General features: G+C 36.7%; 2 protein-coding genes across 2 annotated transcripts in view; both read left to right on the top strand.

Annotated features, from left to right (window-relative positions):
* LOC128197909 (uncharacterized) overlaps nucleotides 1-27,827 on the top strand; it is a 134,766-nt gene that overhangs the window by 32,437 nt on the left and 74,502 nt on the right. The window lies entirely within an intron of this gene.
* On the top strand, nucleotides 2,567-10,672 carry LOC108338662 (kinesin-like protein KIN-4C). Its single transcript, XM_017575684.2, has 27 exons — nucleotides 2,567-2,867; nucleotides 2,953-3,099; nucleotides 3,207-3,359; nucleotides 3,447-3,691; nucleotides 3,864-4,003; nucleotides 4,196-4,320; nucleotides 4,651-4,687; nucleotides 4,771-4,862; nucleotides 4,983-5,099; nucleotides 5,187-5,300; nucleotides 5,445-5,528; nucleotides 5,618-5,822; nucleotides 6,117-6,217; nucleotides 6,381-6,479; nucleotides 6,556-6,669; nucleotides 6,743-6,859; nucleotides 6,965-7,045; nucleotides 7,319-7,390; nucleotides 7,461-7,545; nucleotides 7,634-7,665; nucleotides 7,877-7,962; nucleotides 8,301-8,372; nucleotides 8,476-8,703; nucleotides 8,873-9,017; nucleotides 9,147-9,224; nucleotides 9,331-9,888; nucleotides 9,980-10,672. The coding sequence occupies exons 1-27, from the start codon at nucleotides 2,748-2,750 to the stop codon at nucleotides 10,412-10,414; spliced, it is 3,882 nt and encodes a 1,293-aa protein (XP_017431173.2). The 5' UTR covers nucleotides 2,567-2,747; the 3' UTR covers nucleotides 10,415-10,672.

The following is a 27,827-nucleotide window of genomic DNA, read 5'->3' as shown; positions in this document are numbered from 1 at the left end:
TCTTTTTGCACTCTTTGCTTCCTTTCATGATTCCATCTCTCTTCTTCTTCACTTCTTTCACTAAATTCACCTTAAAACCTGCACAAAAACACTCAAATCAAGCATAAACCTGTCCAGCTCTCATATTTATGAAAATATAGATAAAATGCATGATTTCAAGCTAGTTTCTAAGTCTAAAGGTTGCTTTTAGTATCAATTTTAAGCATGAAAATAACAGTTTTTCAACTGTTATCAGGCACATACGGTAAAATCTAAATCCGGGGAAATTCTCCCAAAAGTAATATTGCCTAGACATAGGGATATGAGGTTGGTTGCCTTTAAGCTTCTGTGCTTCATAATTAATTATTAGGGATGCTAGGAATTGTATGAACTCGTAAATTAAGGATAGGCTTTCTTGCAAGGTGATTTAGAGAGTGACATTAACATTGATGAAAAGAATGATGAATTCCTAAAATATATTTGAGTGGATAAGATGAAATTGATTACCCCAACAACATACTCATCCATATAATTCATTTCGTGTTTGTTTTCCTCTTTTCCATTGATCAAACTCATGCATACATATTTAATTATTGTCTTTTGCATTTGAAACCTCAAGAATTTATTCACAAGTCTTAAATAATCAACAAATCATATAACTAACTAGGCCGTGAGTCCTTTGGGAGAACGATACTTGGTCTTACCGAGTTTATTACTTGATACGATTCGGTCACACTTGCCGAAAGTTAAACAAGTTTTTGGCGCCGTTTTTCGGTGTTCATAAATTTGTCATCAAGAGACCTCCACACTTACCTTCTTCCACTTAAACACATCAAAACATCACTCATCTTCATTCATTCTTCTGCACCATTATAATTTTATTTTGGTTCTAAGGTTAAGTTGAATTAATGCAATTGTTTCTTTTGATTATTGATTTGAGTTTCTCTTTTTCTGTCTTTCATCTCTCAATCATATTAAAAGCAATGATTTTTTCATTATAACGTGTTTGAATCTACATGCATATTAATCATATGAGGTCAAAGGTTTTTAGGTTTGATTGAGAATCTACTTTGATTGAATTTAGGAACTTTCATATAATTAAATGAGTTTTTGCTATCACTTGAGAATGTACTTTGATTGGTGCTAATAATTTCAACTATAATTAATTGAGAATTTACTTTGATTAATTAGCTTTGAATTTAGTTAGGAGATTTAAGAATAGACATGATTAAACACAATAGGATTTGATTGAGAATGTACTTTTGTTGAATTCATTGTGAATAATCTAGAAAGGTCTTGCATTTGATTGAGAATCTACTTTGGTTAACTGCATGATAGCCCTCAAACTAATTAAGAATGTACTTTAATTAATTCGAAACTTGAACAATAATCAATTGAACAATTATCTGTGGATAACCGATGATGAATCTATTTTGGAAAAGCAATGTAATTAGCATATTTCATCATATTTGTTTCTAAGTTTCCTATTTGTTCATAAACATTCTCCAAACATTAACTTCATTAGCATAGTTTCTCACTTTTATTCTTGAGCATTGCATAGCATTCATAAGATTCAAATATTGAAAAACAATTCCGTATTCGTTGGGAGACGACTCAAGGTTACTTTAACCCTATATACTTTCTTGAATACTACTTGACAATACTGAAGTTGCCTTGAAAAGTAGTATTAATTTGATAGATTCAACGACAGCGTATCAAACCCAATTAGAACACCAATTTGAGTAGATTGTTGAACCCCAAATCGCACTAATTTACCAATTGATTTTACCCTAAATTGATTTTAACTTTCTGTCATAGCATTTTCACATCATTTACTTTTATTCTCAAAATTAACATCTCAAATGACCTCACTGTGCCACGTTATCAATAAGTGTACAAGTCATTCACTTTTCGTCAAGGGAGAAAGTCTGCCAATAGCTTTTTTAACATCGTAAGTAAAAAGGACTAACGTGAACTACTTTTTGCAAAATATAGGAAGTTAGTGACTTTTGAAAAGAAGAGGACAACTTTGAACACACCCTGCAAACCGATGGACCAAAATAGGTATTAAATCTATTTTAAAATTAAATTCTAGTGAATCATATTCATGAAAATTGCAATCACATTAATATTTATTTGTTATATAATGCCAAATCAAGTTTTCGAATAAACTGTAAACTATAGTAAATTTTCTTTGATTTTAGTAAATAAACTGTCGACATCCAATAGTACTAGAAATAAAATTGTCTTCAAATAAATATGTTTTTAAGGAATAAAAAATTAAAAAGAACAGTCCATTATAGTTGAAACCGAAATCATAAATTATTATAATCGAAGATAATTTTAAATAAATTTATTGTAAAGTAAAAAACAAACAACAGTGTGGCATATTTAGTTTGCATATGGAGCGAAAGGCATTGATGGAGTATGCTTTAAATAATTATCCATTTTTGTGTGGGGTTTCTATGTTTGCTTAATATTTTGACCGTTGGAGTTTCATTAACATTCATCGTGGCACGTGACCCACGCGTGACTAAGGTTCTAGTTTGAATTCGGACCTAAGCGCCGTTTTCTCAAATCCGTTTTAGTCTAACCCAATACATCCACATTCAAATTCGCAGCCATTACCCTCTTTTCTCTGTTCAAAATTAGAACACTTTGTTCTTCGTCTCACACTCTTCCTTCATTTCTTTCTCACGCTCTTCTTTCTCTTTCGTTGCTCTCCTTCGCATCAGGTAAATCTCGAGGATTATTCGAATTGGTTAGAGATGGAAAACCACGATGCGCCGCAGTGCGTACGTGTTGCCGTCAACGTCCGGCCTCTGATTACGTCGGAGCTTATGCTCGGGTGTACAGATTGTATCACCGTTGTTCCTGGTGAACCTCAGGTAGAAGTGTTGTCCATTGAATCTGTTGAAATTTGTAGGTATGTATGAATTTAATGTGTAATTGTTGTTGTTGGATGCTGTGTAGGTGCAAATTGGGTCACATGCTTTCACTTATGACCATGTCTATGGTAGTTCGGGATCTCCGTCGGCTACAATATACAATGATTGTGTAGCTCCACTTGTAGATGCACTTTTTCACGGCTACAACGCAACCGTTCTTGCTTATGGGCAGGTATACGTTTTGCATATGGTTTTGACTTTGGTAATTCGATACTTTTTATTTGAGAAACTTTTTTTGTTGTTATATCTAGTTTGTTTTAACTGTTTTTTTATTCTCAGACCGGATCTGGGAAGACATACACCATGGGCACCAATTACACCGGAGAAGAAAATGCCGGTGGTATTATACCCAAGGTGATGGAGACAATATTCAAGAGGGTTCAGACTATGAAGGAATCATCGGAGTTTTTAATCAGGGTATCGTTTATCGAGGTAATGAATAATGCTGATGAATTTTTTTTCTGTAATTGAGGTCAGGCTTTGAACATAGAAGTGTAAATTTGTATATCTTGATTACAGATATTCAAGGAAGAGGTATTTGATTTACTTGATCCCAATCAATCTAGAGGGGATGTGGTTTCTACTGCGAAGTCTGCTGCGCCCAGCAGAGTTCCCATTCAGATTAGGGAAACAGTGAATGGGGGAATAACATTGGCTGGTGTTACTGAGGCTGAAGTAAAGACTAAAGAAGAAATGTCATCTTATCTTTCTCGTGGTTCTCTGGCACGTGCCACTGGGAGTACAAACATGAACAGTCAGTCAAGGTAAATTGCCACTGGGGGTCAATGTTGTTTAGGAGTAACTTTATATATTTTATTTGTATTGATAAAATCTACTCTAATATACAGCATATCAAAATTTACATATCTCCTCTCTACTGAAGTAGAACCTTGCTTTATTAAAGTATGATGACTGTGATTTATGCTATTTGTATAGTCGATCACATGCTATATTCACAATCACTATGGAGCAAAAGAGTGGTGATGATGTCTTGTGTGCAAAACTACATTTGGTAGACCTTGCTGGTTCTGAACGTGCAAAAAGAACTGGTGCCGATGGCATGCGTTTGAAAGAAGGTAATCTGTTGTACGTGTAAGACATATTGTTAAAATTAGGGATAGCATTATTATACAAATATAGAGTATTTCATATATTTCGCCCATCCCAGTATAACTTTTAAAATGTTACAATGCATTTCTGCTACTCGCTAAGTTTTATAAATGCAATTTTAAGCTATTTAATGATCATTTAGTTTTTCCATTGTCAAGGCATTCATATCAACAAGGGTTTATTAGCTCTTGGGAATGTAATAAGTGCACTGGGAGATGAAAGAAAGCGAAAAGAAGGTGGCCATGTGCCATATCGCGATAGTAAACTAACAAGACTACTACAGGTTTGCAGTGTTTGTTAAAGCATTACGTCTAGTATACTTATTTTGAACAGCTCTGCCTATAATATGTATGGTTCTTTCTATTTCTACATCTCATTCCATGACAGATGGAGTGATGACTTCTATGCTCATTATTTAAAAGTATTGTTGGGAAAGGAAGTGTGCCTTTTATTTTCTTCGGAAGTATTGTGACTCCAGTCTTGAAAGTCGTTTTCAAAAGTCATTATTACTGAAAATGTAATACTAGATTTTAGTTGTAGTGCATACTTATGTGATTTCTATATTATGGATTCATGTATCATCCTGACAAGGAATTTGGCTAATGATACGCAGGATTCTCTTGGAGGAAACAGCAAAACTGTTATGATAGGTACAATACTTGGTGGATTTCGAAAATTTTATACTTTCATTTATTATCATATGAATCATCGAATTTGTTTGGGAATGCTGCAGCATGTGTTAGTCCTGCTGACACCAATGCTGAAGAGACATTGAACACTCTGAAGTATGCAAACCGTGCTCGCAACATTCAGAACAAGGCAGTCGTAAGTGTTCTCAATGTTTTGTTTCATTTTGTCCCTGTCTTAAATTAAATTGTGAGTGACAATGACAATCGTTCATGTGGTAGCTCAGACGTTTGATGATTTTAAATTTTCTTCTTTTAGATTAATCGTGATCCAGTGGGAGCTCAGATGCAGAGAATGCGAAGTCAGATTGAGCAACTTCAATCTGAGCTTCTACTGTACAAAGGTGATACTGGAGGGGCATTTGATGAACTTCAGGTACATCATAATTTTAGGAAGTTTCTGAAGTTGATCCTTCCTTTTGCCGAGTGTAGGTTTCTAATGTCTTGTTCTTTACTCCCTTAGATTCTCAAACACAAAATATCCTTACTTGAAGCAAGCAATGCAGAATTACAGCGGGAGCTTCAAGATCGACGAGTTACTTGTGAGAGTTTAGCACAACGTGCATGTGATGCTCAGGTCTTTCTCCATCCTTTTATGTCCTCAACTCTAATAGAATCTTAGGTGTTTTGTCAAAAGATAGATGTTGTCAGTTGCTTCCAGTTTCACTTCTGTGTTATTTGCGATCAAGTTGCTCCGTCTAACCCGATATGTTGAATTTAGGTTGAAAAAGACCGACTGGTCATGAAAATAGAATCAATTAGAAATGGTAAATCTTGGGATGAAATTGAATCAAATTCACACGAGGTTTGAACTCATCAAGTCATTGCTAGTGCATAATTACAATTTTCTGATGAATCAATCCACAACTGACTCGTGGTCTGATCTCATTCTAGGATTATGACCTGGTGAAATCTTATGTGTCAAAGATACAAGATCTGGAAGGTGAATTGCAGCGTTTGAAAAATTCGAAAGCAAAATCTAGACATTTTGATGACTGGGTAAACACAGATGATAGTGGATTCGGGTCAAAGAATGTTTTATTTGCATGTGGTAATGAGTACTCTTCTGATTGTGAAGCCAAATCAGTTGACATAGCAGGTAGAGCTTTGGAAGTTTTTATGTATTATCATAGTGTATCTTTTACATTTTTTGTTAATCCATGACACTGGTGTAATTGATAATATTCTTTCATAACAAATTCATTATGCTTGAGATATGTACATGAAATATATGAGGTACTGACAACTGATTTCTCAAAGCCAGACTTTGCAACCACATTTAGACTTCTTGATACCCAATCTTTTTATATGCATTTTTGCTCTCACTGTGGATTGATATTTATTCCTAAGTAACAATAGATAATTTTTTTAACTTTGTGCAACCTGTTTGCAGATGATATGGAAGATCATGCAAAGGAAATAGAACACTCTTCTCTTCAAGAAAAGTTGGATAGGGAGCTCAAAGAATTGGATAAGAAACTTGAACAAAAGGAGGTAAAAGTTTCATGGAGAGATTGAATATTTTGTTTTGAAAATATTTATAGCCTTTCAAATTTGACAAAGTTGCAAAATATTGGATATATGCATTTTATTACATGTTAATATTGATTTTAGATGTTTTTTATGCTTATTGTTTTATATTTTTTTTATGTTGAAGGCTGAAATGAAGATGTTTAGTAATGCTGATACTTCAGTTCTTAAGCATCATTATGAAAAGAAAGTTCTTGAGTTAGAACAAGAAAAGAAATTTTTGCAGGTATTTGATCTCCGCTACCTGGAATTATATTGCGTTTAAATGATTGTTTTTTTAACAACGTTTGTATTCTTTGTAGAAAGAAATTGAGGAACTTAGGTGCAATCTTGCAAATATTTCATCTACTTCTGATGACGGAGCTCAAAAGTTAAAGGAGGAATATCTCCAAAAGTTAAATGCTCTTGAAGCACAGGTGCTCAATTATTTGGAATGTCTTAACTCTGAATGGCCACTCCGGGTGGTGAACTGATTGTTTGTTTTTCCAGGTCTCTGTGCTGAAGAAGAAACAAGAAGCTCAGGCTCAACTGTTGAGACAAAAACAGAAGAGTGATGAGGCAGCTAAACGACTGCAGGATGAGATTCACAAAATTAAATCTCATAAGGTACGATGACCATCTAAGGGGACTTTGTACTCAGTTTGTAGCAGAAATTTGTGCTTTGTTTTTTCTTTTCATTTAGAGTCATTACCGAATCTTTATTTTCTTCAGGTTCAATTGCAACATAAGATTAAGCAGGAATCAGAACAATTTAGGTTATGGAAAGCTTCACGTGAGAAAGAAGTTCTCCAGGTAATTTCATCACAGCATAATTTTCTACGACTCTTTTAGCAACTAATAATCCTTTTATTACTCCATTCTTCTGTAATTGAATGGAGGGAAAAATATACTTTTGGTATTCGTTTTTCCGTTCGATAATAATACTACACTGTTGTCTCCGTTTATATTGTTAGAGGTATATAGGTTATTTGCGACCTTCTGCTTATAAGGAATGACAGCTTTTGTCTAATTTGAAAGTAATCAGTTATTAGTGAATCTTCTAATACACTGTTTTGCCATTTTCAGCTTAAAAAAGAAGGAAGGAGGAACGAATACGAGATGCATAAGCTGTTAGCATTGAATCAGAGGCAAAAGATGGTAAAAAGATTTTCAAATAACGTGTTCTCGTTGTACTGGTTATTCCCATTACTCATGAGTTCCATTACAGGTATTACAAAGGAAGACAGAAGAAGCGTCCTTGGCTACAAAAAGGCTAAAAGAACTCTTGGAATCTCGAAAGACTTCACGTGAAAGTATGACTTAAGAGATTTACTGTCCCACACAGCTGTTTCTGTATTTTGTGAACTTGTTAATAACTGGCAGTTCTTTCTTTATACACAGGTGCTGTAGGTGGGAATGGTCCAGGAATTCAGGTACTTATATTACTATGCTTGTGATTCACAATGACGAAATTGTTGTTCTCTTTGCAAGCAATTTTACTAAATAATCTACCCTTTTTCTAATATGTGTACGGTGGCCATTTAGGATAAGTTATTTTTACCATCATAATTCCGTCATGCTATTTGGTGGAGAATGTCTTGGTGTTTTATTTAGCTAACTATTAACATTTGTTTCTATTTGAAGGCTTTGATGCAGGCAATTGAGCATGAGCTTGAAGTCACAGTCCGAGTGCATGAAGTACGTTCAGCACATGAGCGTCAAATGGAAGAGTATGTTCTACATTTTCAGCTTTGATTTTTCATCTGAAACCTTTAGACTGAGTAGGTTGTTATACCAGTTAAATCTAATGAGCTTAAGTTTGAATAATACGGTGAAGACTTACTTCTAAAAGGCAAACTGCCTTTTATATCTGCCTTTTTATGTTAATTTCACTCAGCTCTAAATTAAACTATGGACTAAAGAGATATTGGTTGAAGTCATATTTGTATTTATTCCAATTTGTAAGAAAAGTTTGCTCACCTATGTTTTGTCTATATGCTTGAATTTAAAAAGATGAGAAAAGTTGAACCAATTTACTGATTATCATGTCACAAACAATTCATTACAGGAGGGCTAAAATGGCCAACGAGATTGCTAGATTAAAGGAAGAAGCGGATATGATGAAGATGAACAATTCAAGGTGAAAAAGCCTTGCAAATACCTGAGGCATTAATTTATTTTACAATTTTTGTTTTTGGAAACATACAATTCACAGCATCTTCTTGCTTGACTGTTAATTTTAGTGATGGCGTCGTATCAATGTCTCCGGGTGCAAGAAATTCAAGGATATTTGCTCTTGAAAAAATGATAAATTCTTCTTCTACAACATTGCTTTCGATGGCATCTCAGTTGTCAGAGGCGGAAGAGCGGGAACGGGTTTTCAGCGGCAAGGGACGTTGGAACCAAGTCCGTTCCCTGGCTGAAGCTAAGAATTTGATGAATCATTTGTTCAACTTGGCATCTTCCTCTAGGTAGTAGAGCTTGTCTGCAAGTTAAATTTTCAAGTTGCCTATAAAATTTATAAGTTAAATTATTTATGGTCTGCTAAAATGCAATCTGTTAATCTGTTGAGAACTGACTGTAGTAAGTTATCTTTTATCATGATATGACTGAACTTTTTCCTTTGCTTTTCTATTTTAGGTGTTTATTGCGAGATAGAGAAGTTATTTGCAGAGAGAAGGACATGGAAATCAGAGATCTAAAAGAAAAAGTAGTAAGGTTGAGCTGTTCACTTAGACAATCGGAAATGCAGAAGTCTGAACTTATTCATCAGTTGAAGTTGCTGGTTAGTATATTAAGCTTGAGAAATAATGAAACTTTTTTTTTCTCCTTTCCAACTTTAAGCTGCAGTTTGTTAAATTGAAGAAATATTGGCCCTGTGTTTAACCCTATCATTTATTTAAACTTATGACAGAGTGTGATGAGATACTCTGAATCTGAGGGGTATCATGACATGAATCTCGGAGGGCATAAGTATGACTTGCGCAAGATGGTAGGTGTTTCCATATCGCTAGATCTCTAATAAGCCTGCTATGGTTTTATCTAATAATAACTTCTTTTATGGTACTATAATTATTGATCATTTTGTCATCATTTAGGAAAACCGGCGATCTACAATTTTACTAGAGGATATGGATTTATCAATATCAGATACAGAAGATGATTATGTTCCAGAAGATGTCACTGATGATGAATGGGTACAGTCTGTGAAAAAATTACACTTTAAGAAAAGAAAGTCTAGAAGCAGTGTAAGCATAGAAAACAATCCGTCAAATATCAGTTCAGAAGATGGGAAAGATAATTCAACAGAAGGAAATGGAGGTGCATCTGGGGAAACTGCATCAGATATGTGCTGCTCTTGTAGTAAATCTTCATCTTGCAAGACAAACAAGTGCAAATGCAGAGCTATGGGTGGCACTTGTGGGAGTTCTTGTGGTTGCCTAGTATCCAAGTGTGCCAACAGATCATCAATCTCAAGTGAGGCACAAGTTGAAGGGAGTGGCAATGATTCCAGCATTGAGGAAGCAGACAAAAATCGCCTTCTTGCTGCTCAAGGTGCTGAGTTGCTTCAGGGTGCACTGGTTGAGGGGCCAGCTGATGCCCACCCTGATAATCATGGGCCAAGAAAACCCCTTTCTGATATTGGAAATACACTGGTGCGTGTCAGTCATAAATCATCAGTCTTCAGTCTTGTTTTATTATTTTATGCTTTTACTGGATTCTAAGACCAGCTGTTTCTTTTTGCAGGCCAAATCAAACGCCCAGAAGGCTAATCAAAGAAAGAAATGGCGAAAGTCCACAGTGCCTACAGTAGTTGTTGTTCCAGATCCACCGTCCACGCAGTCAGATAATGCTGAAGTCCCCAAGAAAGAAAGCAATAGCATCAGTGAACCAAACATATCAACGAATGTACCACAAAAAGTTCTCTCTTCTAGACCTGAAAATGTTCCTGCAGCCCCAAAGGTTGAGAAAAACGTAACTGAGACAGATATACCTTTGAGAATACCACGAGCTATGCGAAAACAGGCATCATCAAATGGTGGTGGTCTTCCACTGGGGGACGTGAATGGTAGTAGTAAGCCAGATGAATCATCTTTCAACAAGGAGTCTGAAGTAAGTGAAGCTAGAAGTCCACTGAAACAAAAAGGAACCCTGGAGAAAGAGAACAGTGGACGTTATTAAAAGACCATAATCTAAGCTGCACGCAATTACCATATTCTTATGGTGTATCTGTTGTATCAATCTTTCGTTTGCCTTCAGCAGACAAATATTTTATTTTGGCTTATCAGACATGATTTATCGAAAGATTTCTGTGCCACTTTGTGTATCAAAGATCATGAGTTGAGTTGTTAAGCGGGAACAATTGTTTCCCTCGTTAATATGGTACTAATGATTTTGAACATAGAATTAATCAAATGCTAGTTAATTGTGAAAATTAAATTTTTTGGCCCTTTCAATTTCTTTGAACTTTTTAAACGTAAATGCTGGTGAGTAAGAAAGTTAATGTTGCTGTGTGGTTATGAAATTGTGATGGATTAATGATTAATAATTCCAATATCCTTCACTTTAATTATAAATGGGAAAAAAAATATCCTTCACTTTAATTATAAATGGGAAAAAAAAAAGCTTGAATGACTAAATTTCGTTAGAATTAATTCCATTTGTCTTTTTAAATAATGTAAACTCGCAGTAAATTTATAGAGAAATATTTTCAACTTTATTTTTTCTTTTTAACTTTTACATAATTTATCAATTTAAGGCGAACTAAACATATTTTATCATTAATACTTTTATCAATTTAAGGCGAATTAAACATATTTTACCATTAATATTTTTGTTTTAAGGATATATATTTAAGTGATTATGATAAACCACACCTAACTAAAAATTATTGGACATGTTATTCGATAGGTACCCATTCTTGTTAAGATCTGTATGTAGATAATCATATTTCAGGCTAAGTTTTGTGTGGATCATATTAAAAGAATTAGCAACAAGTTACCACCATGTTAATTATATCTATATATATATATATATATATATATATATATATATAGGTTTAATCCTTTCGAACATCCCTATTTGTGTAGGTTTGTCTCAAATAGATTCTCGTATTCTAAATGGTCTCAATTAGGTCCTTTATTATGTAAAATTGAATCAATTTGGGTCTCACCGTTAATTACGCTGGACGACGTTAAAAATTATGGTTTGTGGCTTGGTGACTCAACAAATTTTATTCACGTGGCAGCATTTGGACACCTGAGCTGGATTTTATTTATTTATAATTTTAAAAAACTTTATTTTAATAAAAACACAACATTTTACTTTGGGAAAACTGATTAAAAGTTAGGGATTAGTGGTTTGATTGATGAGTGCGTAGATTGGGAAAATTCCAAAAAATAGGGTTTTTTTGGCTTGGCTATTGTGGTTTGAAATTGGGGGTTTCTTCTCTGGGTTTCTTCTTGCAGGTTCGGGTTGTTAATGGTTGAGAAGCGCGAAGACGAAGGTTGATGGAGGCAGGTTGCGCGATGGTGGTAAGGAAGGTCGCGTTAGGGTTCGAACCCTTACCTCTCTTCGCGATAGGGTTTCGCATCTTCTCCTCCGCGGCGCTGCTGATGCTCTGTGGTGACGAGATGAAGGTTCGAATGGTTGGCTGGGTTCGCATTAGTGTTGGTGGTGGCGAGGAGCGAGAATGTAGAGGTTGTCACCGTGGTGATTTAGGTTTTTAGGGTTCTTTCAGTTTGGGATTTTTGTGTGGGTTTCAGGGGTGGAATCATGGTGGTCCTGTTAGAGAAGATGAAGATTCATGGTGGTGATGTAGGTGGCGGGTAAAGGTGATTAGAGAATGGCGGAGACGCGATTTGCTTCATTTAGGTTTCAAACAGGTTTCCGGTGCAATGGTTGTAGGTTTTCACGTTGAGTGGCGCAAACAAGGGCAAAACGCGAGCGAGGACGAAACGACAACTACTGAATCGTAGAGATGAAGCACAGTGCTGAGTGAATCGTAGGAGATGAACAAGAAATAGAGCTTTGTCACTCAACCTAAATCAGAAAACCTTAATATGGTAACCCTTAAATCTTCACGAACTCGTCAAATCAGAAACAAACTCGCGATTTCAGTCGAGTCTACCGATTCTACCACTGAGCTCACGATTCTACCCCAAATTCGAGTTTGCTTTCGAGTTAACTGGAAAGCACTAAGTTAACACGTAAACTCGTCCGAATTAACTCGAGAGTTTGATAACCATATATATATATATATATATATATATATAAAAGGAACTAATATACAATGATTTTATTTGTTGGTTGATCAAATAGGCTTGTTTCTTACGATGCTTAGGCTCAACAATTGAACTACTTATTAGGCTGGCCAGGAGAAAAAATGGGGAGTTTGGCTGTTGTTTTCTGAGTTGGACGAACCCTTCGGAAAGCCCATTAGATAGTTTATTCGAAGATTTTACTTCCTTCACCCCATCAATTTCTCGTGCACTACCAAATCAACTTTCAAAATGACCATTTTACTCTCTGAAAGAATGACTTCCGAAATATATATACCGGAAACTTTCTGGAATAAGCTTTAAGGAACTTTCGGAATAAAACTTTCGAATAAAAGCTTTCTAAATAAAATTTACAGAATCATATTTCTGAAATAAATTTTTTAAATATATTCTGGAAAAGATATTTTGAAAAAAAGAATTCAGAATAAGCTTATCCAAATGCATATAATGTCTTCTTGAATGAGTTTTTTAAATAGTCTACTTGAAATATGTTTTGGAAAGAGCTTTTTGAAATATAAAAGTACGTTTCAAAAAAAAAATTCTTAAACAAGTTTTTTTTTCTCATTATTTCTTTTTTTATCTTGTCTTCAAGATACGGCTACATCAATTTCTTTGAATTCACAAAGGGTGTGTGCAACGGTAAAGGGTGGTGTAGACTTTTCCCAGTTTTGTAAGAGTGCAAGTAGAAGTTGATGGGGTATAGAAAGAAATTATCTTTATTCTATTCGGATGTATTTGAATTTCAGTTGAAACACCAATCTAACTTTTAATTTCCTTTTAAACATTGTGATACTATGTTTAACATTGGTTATATCTATTTAGATTTTTAAATTCCTTTCAAATTTCAATCGGTTTACAAACTACAAACATTAGTTTTTTTCGACCTAACTTAATTTTGGGTTAAAATGAAACTTGAATGTGAAATAAGAATTTATTTTCATTCCAAAATGGATATAGTTTTATTTTCAAATTTTATATATATAAAAAAATAGCTCTTACGTTATGTCTTTTGAATTGTTTATCCATTTAACACATAACTCGAATGTCAATCTAAAATGTCCGTTTAACACAAAAAGTTTAATGATGTTGGATTAAAACTTATATATATTCATTTCTTTAATTTGAAAATCAAAATATATCAAAGTTTAGGATGTAGATGAATTTCAATTGTGTGTCCAAGTTTATGAACTATAAATATATTTAGGGTTAAATATGTTTTTAATCCCTCAAGTATCAAACGATTTTAATTTTAGTCCATCTTTCAAATTTTGGTACACTTTGATCCTTATTCTTAAGAAAACTATAATTTTTCGTCCACCAAAACTAACGCCGTTAAATTTAATCTGATGTGGCTAACGGTGTGCCACATCACTTTTTTTTAAACGTGGCAACGTGACCTTGTGCCATGGCAGAAGAGGAAGAAACTCTTCCTACGTTGCGTGACGAAGAAGCTTTGCCCACATTGCACCTCCATAGCGTCGCCGTCTTCTCCGAACAACCACTAGCTCTTCACTCAGCGCCACCTGCGAGTCAAGATTTTAGATGCTCTGTCATCACCAAAACCACAACAAAAGATAACCCTACGATTTTGTTTATAGAAAAGAAAAAAGAACACGACACCAAGACTTCCCTTTTTCACCAAACATAACACCATCAAGATAACTCTTATTCACCTATTTTCCCCCAATTCTTGGATCCAATATTTTTAGGGTTTCTGCACCAATCTTCTTCGTCATTCTTCCTTTTCCCATTTATTCTTTCTCTAATGCATTTTTTTATCTTCCATTGGAGACCCTCCTTCGCTCCAAACCTAAGAGGTTTGTTCTTTTCACGCTAATTTTCTTGTGTCCAATTATTGTTGTTTTATTATTAGTAAGCCACGCTTGATCATTGGGAAAATGGTAATTCTCACACGCAACCAAAATTTTTTTGGTTCTTCTCTTCCTCATTCTGGTGGCAGGGGAATGGGGTTTTTCCCTTTTCCCTTTGTCTTTCCCTTTTTTCCTGTCGTATATATATATATATATATATATATATATATATATATATATATATATATATATATATATATATATATATATATATATATATATATACATGTATGTATGTATGTATGTATGTATGTATGTATCAACGAGTTTTCAATTATTATTGATGCTCTGTATTGATTGTAGAAGACGGATCAAGGTGTGAAATAGGGGTTTGCTTGGGGAATGGAGTTGTTGTGATCTTCTTTCTTGGCCTTCAATGGGGTCTCCCTTAAGTCGTGGCTTTCCGACAACCCCGATGTGTTAGGAGACCAGGTTCTTCGCAAATGGGGTTTTGATCTCCCTTTCTTGTTCAAGGTATATCTCTCTAATCCCTCCTTTGTAATTGTCACTGGTTGTGTAAGTGGGTGTTTCGGTTTTGGCGCAAGATTGAATCTTTTCATTATGTTTGAAGAGGATGATGGAGATGAACAAGAGAGAGAAGTCTCACTGCTTGAACACTGAACAAATCACCATGTTTCAGAAAAAAAATGACTTGGCACACCGTTAGCCACATTAGATTAAATTTAACGGTGTTGGTTTTGGAGGACGAAAAAAGTATCATTTCCTTAAGGACAAGGATCAAAGTGTACCAAAGTTTGAAATAGAAACTAAAATTAAAATCGCTTGATAATTGAGGGACTAAAAACATATTTAACCCATATATTTAACCATTTAAATTACTATTTACAAGTCTATTTGAAGTAAATATAAACAAAATTATATATTCTTTTTATTCTTGAATTCTAAATTAAATTGACAATAAAAGAGAGATACATAAATTTAGTCTTATGATTGTGACATATAATAAATAAAAAAAACAAACTTTCATGTGAAATTGGAATTCAACCTTTCAAACTTTAATATATTTTGCTCTCAGAATTTTAAAATTATATGAAAATAATCCTTTTAATCCAACAATATTATTTCTTTTACTTGTTAAACAATGTCTCATACTAATATTTAAACTATAACATATTAAATAATGTAAACAAACAATTTAAACTTAAACCTGAAATGTGTTTTACAAAAAAAATTAACATTGAATTAAAAAAATTACATCTATTTAATTTTTTTAATTACATTTGTAATATTTATATTTTTTTCAAGATATTTACTTTAATTAGTAAAGAGACTCTAAAGCGAACTCTTTTTAATTAGATGATTAAAAACATCAATTTTGAAATTATAGGGTAAAAAGTAAATTTACTTGGCTATTTAGCTAAAATACTCAAAAAATTTATTGAAAATAATTAATGTATTCTGGATTCATTAAAAATTATTTTAAAAAAAATAATAGTAAAAATATATTTTCATTCTCTCTAAACTTTGTTATGGTTCTTTATTCAGTCTTAAAATATACCACTTTAATTTTCACACGGTACAAAGATAATTTCTTGTCCCTTTATAAAACATGATCTATATAACTTCTAAAGAAGGGAAACAAATTTCATTTTTATAAAAAGACTGAGATTAAATTTTGAAAATATTAGTAGTATCAAAAGTACATCTCACCCAAAATAAATCTTTACGAAGACATGTATAATGATAGGAGGGTATTATTATTATAATAATAATAATAAAAAATAATAATAATAATAATAAATACTATTATCATTGTTGGATTGTGGGAGGAAGTGAAAGATGATGTTTGAGAATTGCTTGCTTAAATGAATAAAGCATCTTCTAATTATTATATTTGGTTATGGGCCCAACCCAATCTAACAATAAAAAGTAGGATAATGATATTTGAATGTGCAATCATAAAGCAAGTTGCAAATGCCACATGTGATTTGGTTGGCCCATGATGTGTGTAAGCATCTTTATAATGAATGGCTGAGAAACGAACTCATAAACAGGGTTTTAAAAGCAATAATAATAATAATGATAATAATGATAATAATTGTGTTAATTGTTGGAAATTTTTGGACCTTCTCTTTTGAGAAAGGGATAACGTTATGGTGTACTGAAAAAATTAAAAGAAGTTGAGCTTTTCGACATATTGGATGTGGGTGAGGATTGAGGAATAGTGAAGCTCAAGTCTTTTGTTTGGCTTTGGAGTTTTGATTTGGCAGCATCTACACAAACAAAAAAGAACAAAGATTTTGGACCAAGTGTCAGTCACCAAATCCCACTTTCTCTTTTCTTTTCAACTTTTCTCAACCAATAACAATCAACAAAAAGGAATGGGAAATAAATTGAACCTTTTTTTATATTACCTTAAATTTAATTTATTTTTTTATGATAAATCATCCTATTTTCTATTGATAGATATACAATAGAATATAGAATATTAATGTTTGGTTCACATTGAAGTACCAAAATGCAAAAAAATAAAAAAAACTAAATGACAATGAGACTAGAAGAAAAAATTCGCAAAATGAGATATGTAATAAGAAGAAAAGTAATGTTTGGAAATAATCTTTTAACAATATATAATGACAAATTTTGTAAGATTAAATATGTTTTATTTTCTTAAAATGAAATTACTAAGGGTTTTATTACGTGATTATTGTTTTTTCTTAAAATGAGATATGATAGTCATTGTATTTGAAATTCTAAAATAGGATATGGTAGTCATTGTATCCCATTGCCATTACTACACTTCTCTCCTCTTTTGTAATTTGATGTAATTATTTGCTCTTTGTAAAATTGATTTAATCAACGTGAGTGTTAAATTATGCATAATTATCATGTTGGTATGGCATAGTTGTTTGATCCATTGGAAGCTAAAATGCACAAAAAACATTTACCTTGACTATCTGTTAGAAGTCCCACATCGACTAGACATAAGGCCATTTTATACTTTATAAGTGGATGCAAACCTCACCCTACAAGCCAGTTTTGTGAGGTTGAGTTAGGCTTAAAGTCCACTTCTAACATGGTATCAGAGCCATGATTAGAGCCTATCTTAGCAATTGTTGGGTGTTTGTTGGGCATATTGTTCCACCCGCTATCGGGCCGCTATCAGACCACCCATTAAAAAATGTCTAATCCCACGCTTGAGATGTATATACCTCAGCGTGAGGGGTGTGTGTTGGAAGTCCCACATTGACTAGACATAAGGCCAATTCATACTTTATAAGTGGGTGCAAACCTCACCTTACAAGCCGGTTTTGTGGGGTTGAGTTAGGCTTAAAGTCCACTTCTAACACCATAAAAAAGTAGGTACATTTGGTTCTCCTTAATAGAAATTTCAACAAATTCTAATGATGATGTTAGTGGAACTAAAGAAGTTGTTAGTTTATGAAATAGGTTGGAAGGAGCAATTAAAAGTAGCGTGAGGTAGGACGGGTGAAAAGGGGAATTAAAGATATGGTTAGTGGATCCTAAAGTAGAAGAAACACATGGTTGATGGATCTCCCTCAAAATGCAAACATTGAGAGATGCATCAATATATATGGACTGGAGTTGGAGAAAAAAAGGTGTCATTGTAGTGGGGAAAAGAATGATGAAATTGAGACTCTAACAAGACGAGAGGCAAAATGAATAAAAAAAACAAAAAAATGGGTATTAAAGTCAAACCACATTGAATAGTAGATGTGAATCATGATGGAACTCCATTTGTCACGTAAGAATTGTTAGGAGGAAGAAGGTTGTCACATCTACTGATAACGGTTGAAAATAACGTTATCTGTGATATAATTTTGATACTAAACGCACCCTTTTTGATTTAGAAACTTGCTTGAACTCATGTTTTTACTTTAGATTTGCGAATAAGTGAGTAGAGGTTATACTTTATGATTTTATCACTAAATTCCCTTTATTTTGTAGCTAATAATGTGCCTAGAAGAATCTCCAACAATATATAGAGCTATATAGAGCTGAATCAGCCATAAAAGTAACCAAAACAACAAAAAAAGTGAGTTTTGTAATGCTACCGCCAGGGCTGAGCGCCAGTTTTTTCCCGCACCATGCCTAGGCACCCTTCCAAGGGCGCTAAGCGCCAGTTTTCTCGCAGTTTCACCCGGACGCCCTAAGTTGGGGCGCTGATCGCCAGCGTGTTGGACTTGGACCCATTTTCTGTTATGTTTTGATCTATTTAAGAACTTGGATGTCCTAAGGATTGTATCTTTTGATGGCATAAGCACATAAACATATTTTTCACCCCTTGAAGGCGGATTTGGGGATGTGAGAGCTATCCTCTTCAATTTCTATGGTTTTTCTATCTCTTCCATTCCATTGTTCATCTAGTTTCTCCATGATAATGAAGAACTAAATTTATTTGTTGTTGGGGAAGATTTAACCTGTGAGATCTCGGAAATTTAAACCATAATTAATGTCAAATCTGTCATTATTACACTGCTGAGTCACCTGGCTGCTTCCATAAATGCACCGCGCCACACGTCCAGTGCATTAAAAACGCACTAAACGCTGCATGCACGAGCGCCACTTGTCACGTTGGAAGCTTCTGAAGTCAGAGTGGGTGTGCAGGTGTCGGCTTGGGAGACATTCGTCTGAACGAACGTGGAATTAAACAAAATGACTTTTTCGAAAAATTCTTCCACTCACCTGCACCACTCATCTTCTTCCTCAGAACCAAAACTTTTCATTTTCTCTAACTTCTCTCTAAAACCAGTTCACCTTCTCTCTACTGTAACTCACCATCTCCTTCTCCGATCACGTTTTAGAACCGTAGAAACGTTCCTGGAGACGTGAGCGTCATTCTGATCCGAACAGAATTTGGAACGGAACTGGTAAGTCCTCATTTCTAAGTGTTCGTTTTTTTTTGGTTTCATGCGAACCCTAGTTCTGGTTGCATGCATAGGTTCTAGGTCTGAGTTATTCTGATTTCTGGTGTTTTAGAGTAAGTGGGAATTATTGAGCGAAACCTAAGGGTAGGACGTTGTTAGAGGAAGCACTAAATCTTGCTCTTTGGGAGTACACTGCTATCCAGGTAAGGGAAGCTTAATAATTTAGTTCATACGTATATGATTGTGTGCGAGCATGATAGAAATAAAATGTATGAGATGTATGCTGTGTTTGAGTATGCCTGAACGATCGCTGTTATGCCTGAGTGAATATGGTATGTGTGGATTGATACGTATGAATTAGATACTGGTTGATTATTGTATGGTATGAGTTGTTAATATGAATTCTATAAAGTATGAGAATTAAATGGTGAGAAATGTTGAGTAAAATAGATGAAAAATCGGAAGCTGATAAGCCTGCCTATGATAAAATTACGTTCGTCATCGTACGGTCTTACACCGTTCGGTTTCTAGTCAATTGCTTAAAAAGGAATTCTTTTATTTGAGAAGAGTTCGGAAATTGAACGAGCGTCCCATGAAATACTATGTTGAGCGTTCGGCTCAACCTAGTGGTAATCTTGTAAATTAAATTAAATTATTATTCATTATATTTGTAAAACTGTAGCGCTCGGTCTTACACTAAGCGTTCGTCTTAAGTAGCGCTCGGTCTTACACTGAGCGTTCGTCCTAAATAGCGCTCGGTCTTATATTGAGCGTTCGTCCTAAATAGCGCTCGGTCTTATATTGAGCGTTCGTCCTAAATAGCGCTCGGTCTTATATTTAGCGTTCGTCCTGAGAACTGTACGGTCTTATACCGAACGCTCGTCCATACCTTTGAATTGCAGAACGTACGTAATTAGCGTTCGTCTCAAATTATCAGTAAATAAATATTCGCTTTCGGTCATTGACTGGCGGTCGATCTTGTTAAACACTTGTCCTCAAAGTAATAAATATTCGTCTTGTTGTATCTTTATTCTTGTGAATTTAGTCTAAGGTTTTTAAATCCAAATTATTCTGAATCATTTATATTATATCGCTAAGAGTCGGTTCATTTAACTGATTCTCGCGAAAGTCACGTTCGTCCTCGTTGTGTAGAGGATTGAACGCTCGTCTTTTTATGGAAGTGGAACATAGAATGAAAATGTAAATAAAAGGAAGTATTAAGTGGTGCGAACCGTATAAAAACTGAAATTGTGATTCTGGTATTTGAACGAGCGTTCCATGGAGGGACGACTTATATATATATATTTGATATTAAATTTGGTAAAGTATGACTGTGGATAAGTTAAGACTCGCTGTCCATCCTGATGTTCCGTGAATACTATCTTCATGTAGAGGAAGTATGTCATGTGTGGGAATGGCAGGAGGTCCTTAGTCCATAAGTTAACATGGGCGACGTAAGAACGGACTGACCTCGAGTGGCAACTGTTTGGTGTATCCCAGTTACTACACCACTCGGGTGCAAGGACGCTTGTAACTACACAGATTCATACAGTCCGGACGGTCGGTCTAGTATATATATATATATTGGATGTGGTTATATATTGAAGTTATGTGTTTGTTTGATTTGAAATGTTGATGAATATGTTGAAGTATGAATTAAATTACTTAAGCTTACCCTTTCGTTTTCCTTGTGTTGTCGCCTTGTATATGTACGTTCGTCCTGTCCTTGCAATGATCATCCGTGTGGATGTGAGCAGATGGAGGCGCGTCACTTGAAGAAGTGCTAGAAGAAGAAAATTTGGAAGACGCTAACCTGGTGGATGTGGAAGTTAAAGCCGAGCCTTAGAGCGCTCGCATGTGTATTTTAGTTTTGTTAAGTTTAATTGTGGACGTTCGGTCATAGTTTTGTAAGACCGTTCGTCTCTGAACTTCTGTATTTTATCGCGCTCGTTATTTTTTGTGTGTTTATGCCGTTCGACTCTTTACGCTCGTTCGGTTTATTTGTAAGACTGCACTACTTTATTAGCTTAATGTAATTAATTCTGATTATGGTAATTACTATATTTTGGGATGTTACATTAGTGGTATCAGAGCAGTTTTGTTCTCTTAAAGGACACTGTAGGTTGTGAGTGCACTGTGTTTTGCTGTGTGCTTAATACGTGTTTAAAATGAGTTATTTTCCTCAACTCTTTGCATGTAGCTAACATTCGTTTTTCTGTGTCCAGAGAACGAATGGCACCTAGACTCCCTCTTCCACCTCAACCTACTGAACCAGATGCGTCCAACAACGCTAGGTTGTTGGAGACGGTGATTGACCGATTGCAGCAACAGAACATGACTTTAATGGAGCAAAACGCCACCCTGATGCAGCATAATCAGAGTGCCATGCAGAGTTTGGAGGCCTCGCGTGCCAACTCTGAAACGACGCAAAGACAACTGATGGAGATTTTAGCAGCAACCAGGCATACTTCAGGGGCGTCTTCTTCCAACGCTGCCCCGCCTGCTGCTGAATGGAGCTTGGAGAGTTTCCTCCAACACCATCCGGCCAAGTTTAGTGGGAAAGGCCTCCCAGACGAAGCGGATCAGTGGTTAAGGGACATAGAGAAGATTTTCAATGCCAAACGATGTCCAGATGTAAATAGGTTGGCGTACGCTGAATATTTGTTGACTGGAGAAGCGAGTCATTGGTGGACGAGCGCGAGAGCTATTCTAACGGACGCGCAACAGCCGATCACTTGGGAAGTGTTTAGAACTAAGTTTTATGAAGAATACTTCCCGGACAGCGTTCGGTTTGCAAAGGAGGTGGAATTTCTACAACTGGTTCAGGGGGGTATGTCTGTTTCAGAGTACACCAATAAGTTCAAGCACCTCGTCAGATTCAATACTATGGCCACGAGTGAAGTGTGGCAGTGTAGAAAATTTGAGAACGGATTGCGGAGTGACCTGAAAGTGTTGATTTCCAGCTTGTGTATCCGAACGTTCCCTACCATGGTTGAGAGAGCCAAAGTTTTGGAGAGGAATATGGCAGAAGCGGAACGGCATAAGAAGCAGCAGCAAGTGAGTAGGGGGCCGATAGTGTCCAGGGGAGGTACTGTCCAGAGGAGACCTCCTTACGCTCGTCCAAACCAGCCTTCTCAGACGAGCGGATCTCAAGCAGTAATCCCTGTCGGACATTCTGGACAAGGAAATGTAGTTTGCTTTCGGTGTGGAGGACCGCATTATAGGTCTTCATGCCCTCAACTGGTGGGAGGAAAGCACTGCAACCGTTGCGGAAGGAACGGGCATTTGGATCACGAGTGCAATATGAGCGGACGTGCAGTGATGAGACCGCCGAATGCTGGGAGGAATCTACCAAGAGGAGGACGAGCCCAAGCGAGTGGGCGTGTGTATGCTATAACGAGCGCTGAGGCAGCGAACTCAGGTAACCTTATAACCGGTGAATGCTTGCAGTATGGAATACCTTGCCGTGTGTTGTTTGATTCGGGGGCAACTCATTCCTTCATCTCGAAGGCGTGTGTTGAGAAACTGGGCGTAGTTGAGAGAGATATGCAGTTCGACCTGGTGGTGTCAACCCTAGCGGCTGGAGAGATTAGGACGTCTACCGTATGCAATAGATGTCCTATTGTGGTTGAGGGGCGTAGTTATAAGGTGAACTTGATCTGTTTGCCTTTAAAGGATTTAGAAGTGATTCTAGGAATGGATTGGTTGGCTACCAATCGCATTGTTATTGCTTGTGGGGCGAAGGAATTAGTCTTTCCTGGTGAAGAAGAAGAAGTTCTGTCAGTGACGCTCGGTCAGTTGAAGGAAGATATTATGGAGGGCGCCAGCTGTTTTCTCATTATGACGCATGAAGACGGAGAAGTTAGGAATGCGAATTTGGGACGATCGTCCACTAGTGGCAGCAATGGACGATCGGTGGTGGATGAGTTTGCGGACGTCTTCCCGGAAGAGATACCTGGACTTCTCCCTCATCGTGAAGTGGAGTTCACCATTGATTTGGTGACGACAGCGGCTCCTATCTCGGTTCAGCCATATCGGATGTCGCCTGCTGAGTTAGCTGAACTCAAGGAGCAAATTGAAGAGTTGATAGAGAAGAAATTCATTAGGCCGAGCGTATCACCCTGGGGAGCGCCCGTGCTGTTAGTAAGGAAGAAGGATGGCAGCTCTCGGTTATGTATAGACTACAGGCAATTGAATAAGCTGACCATCAAGAACAAGTACCCATTGCCAAGGATAGATGACCTGCTGGATCAATTGCATGGGGCTGCAGTGTTCTCAAAGATTGATTTGAGATCCGGGTATCATCAAATCAGGGTTAAGGAAGATGACATCCAGAAGACAGCGTTCAGGTCTCGCTACGGGCATTATGAATACGTGGTGATGCCATTTGGAGTAACGAACACTCCAGCCGTGTTCATGGAGTATATGAACCGCATATTCAGGCCTTATTTGGATAAGTTTGTGGTCGTCTTCATAGATGATATTCTCATCTATTCCAAGACCGAAGACGAGCATGAAGAGCATCTTAGACTTGTACTTGGAGTGTTGCGGGAGAAGGAGTTATATGCCAAGTTGTCTAAGTGTGAATTCTGGATGAAGGAGATTCAGTTTTTGGGTCATGTGGTGTCGGCTGGAGGCATCTCGGTAGATCCAGCGAAAGTGCGAGCGGTACTGGATTGGGAGAGTCCACGTTCGGTCACTGAGGTGCGTAGTTTTGTTGGACTGGCGAGCTACTACAGACGTTTCATTGAAGGTTTTGCTAAGATAGTGGCGCCGCTAACTCAGTTGACTCGTAAAGACCAACCGTTCGCTTGGACCGATCGTTGTGAAGTCAGCTTCCAAGCGTTGAAAGTGAAATTGACGAGCGCTCCAGTGTTAGTTATTCCAGACACGTCTAAACCGTTCGAAGTATATTGCGACGCTTCTCACCAAGGTTTAGGTTGTGTTTTGATGCAAGAGAAGCGAGCGGTAGCTTACGCGTCTCGTCAGTTGAGGATGCACGAAAGGAATTACCCAATGCACGACCTGGAGTTGGCAGCGGTCGTCTTTGCGCTGAAGATTTGGAGGCATTTCTTGTATGGATCCACTTTCCAAGTCTTCAGTGATCACAAGAGCCTCAAATATTTATTTGATCAGAAGGAGTTGAACATGAGGCAGAGGCGTTGGCTAGAATTTTTGAAGGATTACGATTTTGAACTGCTGTATCACCCTGGGAAAGCTAACGTGGTAGCGGATGCTCTAAGCAGAAAAGTAGTGCATGTGTCGTCCATGATGGTGCGCGAGCTGAGTTTAGTGGACAGTTTCAGAGATCTAAGGTTACAGTTTGAGTTAGAGCCGAGCAGCATCAAGTGCTGTAACCTTAGAATATCTAGCGATGTGTTTGATCGGATTAGAATGAAGCAACGTGAGGATGAAGAGCTGGTGAAGATATTAAGCGCGCTCGGTTCAGATCAAGCTAAGGGGTTCAATACGGGAACGGACGGCATGTTGCGTTACCTGGGTAGGACGTGCGTTCCGAATGATGGCGAGCTGAAGAGAATTATTCTGGAGGAAGGTCATCATAGCCGTCTTAGCATGCACCCTGGCATGACTAAGATGTATCAAGACCTCCAGAAATCATTTTGGTGGCCTGGAATGAAGAGTGATGTCGCTCGTTTTGTGGCATCATGTCTAACATGTCAACGAGCGAAGGCGGAGTACCAAAGACCTGGCGGATTACTTCAGCAGTTGGAAATTCCCGAATGGAAGTGGGATAGCATATCCATGGACTTCGTGACTCATCTACCACGCACGGTCAGGAATCATGATTCAATCTGGGTGATCGTGGATAGGCTAACGAAGAGCGCCCACTTCCTGGCAGTCAACTTGAAGATGTCGATGACCAACTTGGCTAAGTTGTATATCCAGGAGATCGTTCGCTTACATGGAGTACCTTCGAGCATTATTTCCGACCGAGACACAAGGTTCACTTCACGGTTTTGGCAGTCACTTCAAAGCGAGCTCGGTAGTAAGTTGCAAATGAGTTCAGCCTATCACCCTCAAACGGACGGCCAATCTGAAAGAACCATCCAAACGCTTGAAGACTTACTGAGGACGTGCATCCTAGATCACTTAGGCGCCTGGGACGAGGTTCTGCCGCTAGTGGAGTTCACGTATAACAACAGTTTCCAGGCGAGCATTGGAATGGCACCGTTTGAAGCACTCTATGGGAGGAAATGCCGAACCCCACTTTGTTGGTTCAAGGAAGTAGAGAACGTGCTAACTGGACCTGAGCTTATCCAGCAAACGACCGAGAAAGTCAAGCAAATTCAGGATAGGTTGAGGACGTCTTTGAGCAGGCAGAAATCTTATGCTGATAAGAGGAGAAGACCGTTGGAGTTCGCTGCTGAAGATCATGTGTTCCTTCGACTCAACCCAATCACTGGTGTAGGCCGAGCCGTTCGTCCAAAGAAGCTGTCTCCCAAATTCATTGGACCATATCAGATTCTGAGGAAGATAGGACCAGTAGCGTACGAGCTTGCATTGCCGCCTGATAACAGTTGAAAAACTGTTATTTTCATGCTTAAAATTGATACTAAAAGCAACCTTTAGACTTAGAAACTAGCTTGAAATCATGCATTTTATCTATATTTTCAGAAATAAGAGAGCTGGACAGGTTTATGCTTGATTTAAGTGTTTTTGTGCAGGTTTTAAGGTGAATTTGGTGAAAGAAGTGAAGAAGGAGAGAGATGACATTAGAAAAGACAAGAAAGAGTGCAAAAAGAGAAGTCGAAGGCACCGCTCAGCGGCATTTTACCGCTGAGCGGCACTCAGGAGGTTGCGGGAGTCACGCTGAGGGGCAAACTGGCCGCTGAGGGGAAGAAAAGTGAAGCGAGGTCACCGCTGAGCGGCACTTTTTGGGCTTGGGCTTTTGTAATCTTTTGTAACTCTAGAATAGTATATAAGGACTTGCACGTCCTAGGGTTAGATATCTTTGGCAGAACGAAGGCAAACACTCTCTCTTCCACCCCTTTGAAGGAGGATCTTGGATGCTCAGGCTACCTCTTCACCTTTTCAGGGTTTATTCTTTCATACTTTCATTGTAATTCATCTAGGTTCACCATGAATATGGTGAACTAAACCTTGTATGTTTGTTGGGGAATCAATGTAATCTCTTGAAGCTCTCATATATGGAATTTATGCTTGCATCTTTAAATTAAGACTTATGCTTTCTTTCATCATTAGTTAGGGTTTTTCCTCTTTGCTTAATGCTTGCATTGTTTAACTCATTCTAATGCATGATTATTGGTTTTGTCGATACGGACACGTACGGGGAAGTCTAGATCCGGGGAATTTCTCCCAATATTATACTGACAATATTATATTGGTTGTCGTTAAGCTCCTGCGTTTATGAACTAATCATTAGGAATGCTAGGAATTGTATGAACTATTTGATTAGGGAGAAGCCATCTAGAATGGTACTTTAGAGAGTGGCATTAACAATGATGATTTGAATGTTGAATTCCTAAAATGTATGAGAGTGGATGAGATGAAATTGACCCCCAACAACATATTCATTCATATATTTCATTGAAAGTGTTTATCTTTTGTCTTTGCCATTGATCAAACTCCATGCATACATGTTTAGTTTTTCGTCTTGCATAATATAATCCAATTATTTCGTCCTTAAGTCTTAGCTAATCAACAAACCACACAACTAAACTAGGCCGTGAGTCCTTTGGGAAGAACGATACTTGGTCTTACCAAGTTTATTACTTGAACGATTCGGTCATACTTGCCGATTGTGAAACAAGTTTGTGACATCATATTTTGGTGCTTACAAATTTGTCCATCAAGTTTTTGGCGCCGTTGCCGGGGACTCGTGGTTTAACTGGTTAATTTGTGTGATTATTGATTATCTTTGACTTTAATTTTGAATTTCTATTTTATTTTCTGTTTTTATTTTTCTGTTTTTATTTTTTCGGTTTTTATTTGATTAGATTTTATTTTATTTTATCTTTTAGATTAGGTTAGATTTTATTTTATTTTATCTTTTAGATTAGGTTAGATTTTATTTTATTTTATTTTATCTTTTAGATTAGGTTAGATTTTATTTTTAGATTAGGTTTTATTTTATTCTATCTTATTTTATTTTATCTTCTGAATCTTTTATCCTCTGAATATATATCTTCTCTTATATCTTTTTGTGCTAACAAATATTTTCTAGAGTTTTGTGCCTAATGTTTGCAGGATGCAATTCGAACAAGAATTTAATAGGCACTCAATTCTACCAAAGTAATCTCAACCACTGGTGGGAACATGACTCAAGCATGGATCAAAGCCAATTTTGGCAAGCTGCCGGACAATTTGAGAACCAACCACAACAACAATGGCAGCAACAAAGCTTTAAAATCAACAAAGGGAAGCAGGAGATCTCTTCATTTAGACAAGGCATGGAAGAATCACTGGGGCATGCATGGGACAGGTACAAAAGCCTATTAAGAAAGACTCCCACGCATGGATTTAACGAAGGAGAAGTAGTCCTAATCTTCCTTGGAGGTCTTGGTTTACAAACCATGATGATGCTTGACGCCTCAGCTGGAGGCAATATCAA

This window comes from Vigna angularis, chromosome 7 (assembly GCF_016808095.1).
Source record: "Vigna angularis cultivar LongXiaoDou No.4 chromosome 7, ASM1680809v1, whole genome shotgun sequence".
Lineage (NCBI taxonomy): Eukaryota > Viridiplantae > Streptophyta > Magnoliopsida > Fabales > Fabaceae > Vigna > Vigna angularis.
The sequence above is the reverse complement of the archived record's forward strand: the minus strand, read 5'-3'. Positions and strand labels throughout refer to the sequence as shown.